At 38.9% G+C, this 6,493-nt stretch overlaps 1 protein-coding gene across 1 annotated transcript; it reads left to right on the plus strand.

Moving 5' to 3' along the window:
* The first annotated feature begins 2,717 nt into the window (after nt 1-2,717).
* Nucleotides 2,718-4,807, plus strand: LOC131769043 (G1/S-specific cyclin-D2-like). Its single transcript, XM_059084779.2, has 5 exons — nt 2,718-3,155; nt 3,257-3,472; nt 3,677-3,830; nt 4,083-4,231; nt 4,579-4,807. Exons 1-5 carry the CDS (start codon nt 2,961-2,963, stop codon nt 4,708-4,710), a joined length of 846 nt encoding a protein of 281 aa, XP_058940762.1. The 5' UTR covers nt 2,718-2,960; the 3' UTR covers nt 4,711-4,807.
* The last annotated feature ends 1,686 nt before the right edge of the window (nt 4,808-6,493 follow it).

The following is a 6,493-nucleotide window of genomic DNA, read 5'->3' on the forward strand; positions in this document are numbered from 1 at the left end:
TGATATAACTAATTGACTCGTTGCTCTGGGAACATACGGGTACCAGTTTGTTTTGATGCTCAACTTGAGCCATTTCTGGACAAAAATTTGTTTTTTCCCGCGCGGATTAAGCAGCAGGAAAAAACAACAAAACCATATGTCTCCTGGTTTGTGATGTATTATGTACCAGTTCTCGATAAGACAATTATTTCATCAGCAACATTAATTGCCAGAAAGTGTTCCGTCAAAGAAATGATAAAAATCGTTTTATCAGCTCGGTAACCTCTCGTCATATCTATTGCTGAAAGCATTGGTAATTAAACACCTCGAATCCATATCACTTTCGCCACATTTTTTTCGAGGTGTATTTTTAATGCCCAAAAAACAGCGTCTTAGCCGTAAGTTTTTGCATTGCTTTCTTGTTCTGAATGTCCTAATTTGTCGTTTTGTCAGAAAGTTCCCTGATTTTCACTTTTTGTATTTTACTCTCCTCATACCTTGTGAGCTACAGCGCTAAATAAACATGACCACCTCGTTTTTCGTGGAAAAGATAGTTTTCACGCAATGCAAGCTATTTTATTTTGGACCCTCTTAAGTGGCCAGTCGAGACAAGATGACCCGCCCCAACGGCTAATGTTATGTTCTCGTGCAGGATGTGAGATTGCTCATTATGCGAGCTGTTAGCAGTACAGCTGGTGCCCACCGATAAACATCCGAACGTGTATTGGCCTCCCTCAGATATATAATTTTGTAGTGCCGTGAAAAATCCGCCAGTAGTTAGAAACAACACAAAGATGGTTTTCCAGCTGTTTTTAGGGTGAAAGGTCATTTTTTTCTGTTATCTGGCGAAACGAAGAAGTGCATACTAAAGTATTCCGTGGGAAATGATAACACAATACAGATTTACTCCCCTGGCGCGGAAAACAGCTTTCACTCATTATAAATTTCCTGTTGTCGAAAGAGGATCAGTCGGAAACTAAATATGCACGAGAAACAGGAAAAGAGCGTTTTGCTCAGCGCAATTGCTTGTTGTTTTCATGTTCTCTCCCTTTAAGCGGACAGATCAGAATTATCCAGGGATATCAAATGCCTACCGGCTACCGATCTGTGGTTCGAAAATTGGAGCTGTGTTCTATTTGTAATCGACGTACTTAAAACAGTGGTACTTAAATTGGCAAGAGACATGTTGCTAGGTCATTACCTCACGATTTCAACTGTTTGACAAAACAACAGTGACATGGGTCAATTGCGTTTAATTCGTAGACGCAGTAGGCATGTTATTCCTTAAGAGAAAATTTATACGTGCAAATTTTCAATTACGCAAAGCCACTGAGGTTAAGAGACAATCAAAAGAGAAATCAACATGATAAACACGTGAATATGCTTATTTCATTGTTTTATTCTTGAGGCAATTAAGTTTTCGTGGTATGGAATTGAATAGTATTTTTGAATAGGATGTATGGTGTTACATGAATAAGACGCAATATTCACGGAGTTTTTAGCTCAAATCGAGCCCACACTAACGCCTGAAGAGTATATCAATCATTCCTAGTATGTTTTGTTAGATTGTTGTACCTTGTGTTGTATTGTTTTATTGACCTGCGGTGACCGAAAAATCAATACAGATTTGCACTTTTAAACAAAAACGCCATGAGGGCATTTGTGCTGAATAATCTAAACATTTTTTACATATTAGGGTTCTAAAATAGAAATAAATTTTTTTGCTACCATAAGTTACATGGCTTTGTACGATACCGCTATTTAACACGAATCAGTTTCCAAGAAAATGTAGATATCGGTTAAATTTCTTGGTTAACTTGAAATATGAACTGTCAATCAAATATCGCAGAGTATCGCACTTCTAAATCCTTGTGAACTTGCTTGGTTGAAATTTTATCTAGTCCTAACCATGCATACTTCAAATCTTTAATAACTTGAACTTGAATATTTAGATAATCTTCGTCTGTTTATGAACTGTAGCATGGATTAAAGGAGGTTTTCAGTTAGCTTCTTTCATTGGGTATATTTAGAACAATGCACTACTAATCATCCGTGACCTTTTGAAAAGTTTACTTAGCCAATAAAATCTTTTAACACTCTCTTAAATCCTTGCGCAACAGACAAAATTCCAATAAATTTCCCGCAAAGTGCCTTTATTCCCATCTCTCTTACAGAGCATCGACGACACGTCAGCGGTTGGAAGAGAAAATCCGAGACGCAAATATACTTGGCAACCTGTCAGCAGATAAAAACTCATTGAAATTTGATCTACAAAAACGCTTAGGTGTCAACACTCATTTTGTCGGTCATGGGCGGTTGGTTTTATGTGCTGGAATGCTTGGCATGTAAGCTTAAGCTCCACCTTGTTCAACTTTAAAGTTAAAAAAAAAGCGTTTATGAAATCGATAGAGCAACCAGTCAATCGTGTGATGCAGAGAACATATCGGATTACTTTTACTTTCAAAAGATTCGGGAAATCGAAATAAAATTTCAATCCTCACGGTTAGATTGTTTGATAGCTTCATAATCGTTTCCGGTCCAGTGAAGGATTTTGCGGTCAAAGATACTCTTCTATATGTCCGTGCCGCTACTCGCTCATTGGTCAGTAAATGAAAGACAGGAAGCTGTCACAATGCACGTTGCCTAGCGTAAGTGGAAAATCTACCCAGCAACGTAGAGACGTCGGTGTGCATATGCCTAATGACGGGTTGTCAATTATAAATTTACAAAATCCCAGATCTCTGGTTCTTTCTGCGCCTAACCTGGCGCAAGTACATTAGAAAGCGGAGCTGAATTGCGCCGGGGGTCAGTCGCGAAGAGGCCACACGCAATAGGTAGAGATTCAGCGGCATTCCTTCCATCCAGTGAAGTATCTGCTGCTGTAATCAAAGCCTGCGACTGCAAACTGGCTTACTTTATATCCCCGGCGCTGTCCATATCAGCGTAGCGCTTTGACTTCCGCTGTCAGCATCGAATCTAGCATGGAACTGTTGTGCTGCGAGGGACCTCGAGTTCGGTACGCATACCAAGATCCAATTCTCCTTCAAGATGATCGTGTTCTGCGTAATTTACTGACTTGCGAAGACAAATACATTCCCAGCTGTAGATACTTCAACATTGTACAGAAGGAGATTGAGCCTCGCATGAGGCGAATGGTTACGACATGGATGCTAGAGGTAAATAAGAACACGTATTTCCTTCGTTAATGCTTATTTTCCCTTGCTGAACTGCGATGTGATGATGGTGCTAAAATTTGTCTCAATTATGAATTTTCCAGGTGTGCGAGGAACAATTGTGCGAAGAAGAGGTCTTTCCACTGGCAGTGAACTATTTAGACCGATTTTTATCGGTCGTACCAACCAGAAAATGCCAGCTTCAACTGCTTGGCGCTGTGTGCATGTTTATTGCAAGCAAACTTAAAGAGACATCACCGCTATCGGCTGAAAAGCTGTGTATTTATACAGATAATTCCATCACTTGTCAGGAATTACTGGTAAGTATACGATATGAAATACCGCTTTAGGAATATGTTCATTCATTCCTTCTCCAATGTTCGTGTGCTTGCGGTCTGGCAGCTGATTTCAACGAGTTGTCAATCTATCTCCGGCTAAGTGTATTTCCCACTAATTCCCAGAAAACGCGATTTTCGTCATTCTTTTAAGCTAACCTTTTTCCTCTCTTTATCTTATTCGTATAGGATTGGGAAATTTTAGTTCTTGGGAAACTTAAATGGGACTTGTCAGCCGTTACTCCTTACGATTTTCTAGAGCAGATTTTTAGCCGCCTCTCCCTACCCAATGAAAGCGTGATCCGAAAGCATGCGGCGACTTTCATCGCTTTATGCTGTACTGGTAAGACGAGCTTCCTATCTATTTACCTTACAAAGATAAGGGTTATATCTCGGTCTTCAAGACTGTCTGCGTCTGCCCATCAAACCTTAACTACTTTAAAATGCATGCCACACTGAATTCATCTATTTTAGCCCCTTTTTCTTGTTATTTTCCACTTATCTTCTTCATTGTATTTTGACTATATTATATTTTTATACATCACTAAATGCCTTTTTTTTAATTCTCTTAAATTCCGCCTTTATTGTTTTTCAGATGAGAAGTTTCTTATGTACCCGCCTTCCACTTTGGCTGCGTCTTCTATTTGCGCGGCTTTTGCTGGTCTCGCTACAACAGAACAAAAAAGCTTGTGGACAAGCGGAGAACTTGAATCATTCCTACAAGGACTCACAAATATCGAACCGGTAAGGATGAAATAAAATAAAAAAAAACATTCTAAGTTAAAAAGTGTTTGGAATGACTGGTCAGTTGTGCCGTGCAAATAAAGTTTTGCAAAGAGCAAATAAGGAAAAAGCCTTGCGCAAACTTTGATAAAACGCGTGGTTTTTTCACACATTTATCTCTTGTTTAAAGACTCCTTTTTTTTTCCTTTTTTTGCACCAAGAGGCCCGCCTTTTGGTCATTTGATATGTAATCAGCAAGAAAAAAAACAATCTTACTTAAAATAGAACTTTTCTTTACAATGAAAAAAAAAAAAACCTCTCAAACAAACAAACTGAAATTGATCTATTTTGGGATTTTCTTGTTTCAGGAATACCTACAATCATGCCAAAGACTAATGGAAGAAGTACTTCATTTTAATGTCACGGAAACTCCATCAGATAAGATCGAAAACGGAAGCACGCCAAGTACGCCAACAGATTTACAGGAAATCCATTTTTGACAGAGGCGTTTAGTAGACTGTCACAGAACCTTCCGTGTGTGTGCCAACCTATCTATTGTGTGTAAATACTGTAATAAAGGACTAGAATTTTCTCAAATTGCTGTCGTCTTTTTCCAAGTGTGTAGCTTGCCAGCACCCGTTTTGTTTTTTACGCAAAAAGCGCGCGAGAGAACTCGCTGCGGTTTCCTTTCTGTTTAAAGAGCACGCACCGACAATTAGAAGTGACGTCTTTGTTCAAAGAATGCGTTTACCTTAAGAGAGCAAATGGAATTAGGGCCCACCGAAGAGTGAAAGGCATTCTTCAAGAGAAAGCAAACATTAAAAATCCCATGGCTTGAATTCGAAATAATAACAAGTGTGTTTTGTGCTGCTAAATGATGTGTTATGTTTACCAACCCACGCGCAAAAAAATGCTACCAATTTGTTGACACCCCTCTTTTTAACACTGTCCGAACCCAAGCGGTGTCAATTAAATGGACAGCCTCAGTACTAATTCGCTCAACTTTTGACAGCAAAAGCATGGCCAGAGAAATCGTGCGGTTGTTATTTCAGGTGCGCACTTTCGACATGATATAAACACGCGATGGAAATCTATATTTGCCCTACGTACGATTTAACCGCGGTGCCTGCCCGCAAACTCTAATGTACACCTGTCTTGAACATAAAGCCACGTGCTAAAAATTCCTCAGATGAATTTTGGAAACGTCATTCTTCAAGTTAACCTTATCTGTTTTCGAAAGTGTTCCTATCTCTGATTTTATAGTTCAGTTTTCTTAATTGCCGATCGCTAATAAGGACACGTTCTCGTTAAGGTGGCACTACAGTTAATTGTTTTTGCGTCACGGCGACAGCCCGGTTATGGTTCGCTGCATGGTGTTGTCTCGCAATGAACATACTGAAGTGCGAGCTATGCGGAGCCAACGTTGTTGTCAATAAATGTTCCCACGAGTTGGTTAAAAATTCAAATCGATACGGGTCAGGAATTTTATAAAGGCCACCGGTTAGAGGGTACAAAGACAAAAAATTACCTTTTCTTCTTCAAGATTACTGATGATGCCGTTCTGACTCAAATTTCCAGAACTGAATCACTTCTTCCAAAACAATCAGGAGTATTCTCTCACTATTACATGGTCAGACTTCTGAAACTACAACTAAATGCGGTTCCGTTACATTTGCCGCGCTGTTTGCAATACCACTCCACCGAGGCTTTACTATGTATCTATGCATGTCAATATTTCTTTATTATAACTTGTCGACTGAATTTCTAATTGTAAATCTCTTATGCACTGAGTTGCCATGATGAAATCCTACTTTCCTAAACAGTTACCTGTTCTAAAATTAGATAGTTTTTCCGCAATGTTCAGTTGCACAAACAGCGTGAAAAATTCGAAATATTGAAAACACCCGAACAAGGAATTATATTCCCAAACAACGAATCTTAACTTCAGTGTATACGTAAATGGGAGTAAAGGAAATGACTAATAACTGTATGTCTTCTCATGTCCATAATGATAACTAGACTCTAGATCGTAATATTTTTAAAATAACGGTTTTGTAACTACCATGAAAAAGTCTCTGTTATATAATAACTGAATGTTATGTAATAATCACAGTTAGCCGCTGTTCTTTCAAGAGTTCACTTTTACAACATGGCTCATCACACTCAGTAGATATATTCGTAAGGAAAACAGCCGGTTCGCCTATGAGACTTTTCAATACTCTTGCGTTTAAATTGTGAGGGGAAACTGTGTGTCTGAGATTGTCATTCATACACCTGTTATGG

Source organism: Pocillopora verrucosa, chromosome 1 (genome assembly GCF_036669915.1).
Source record: "Pocillopora verrucosa isolate sample1 chromosome 1, ASM3666991v2, whole genome shotgun sequence".
In the NCBI taxonomy this organism is placed as follows: Eukaryota; Metazoa; Cnidaria; class Anthozoa; order Scleractinia; family Pocilloporidae; genus Pocillopora; species Pocillopora verrucosa.

Coding starts and splice junctions, on each gene's coding strand:
- LOC131769043 (XM_059084779.2), top strand. CDS start 2,961: ATGGAACTGTTGTGCTGCGAGGGACCTCGAGTTCGGTACGCATACCAA. Junction 3,473..3,676: donor TCACTTGTCAGGAATTACTG/GTAAGTATACGA, acceptor TTATTCGTATAG/GATTGGGAAATTTTAGTTCT. Junction 3,831..4,082: donor CATCGCTTTATGCTGTACTG/GTAAGACGAGCT, acceptor ATTGTTTTTCAG/ATGAGAAGTTTCTTATGTAC.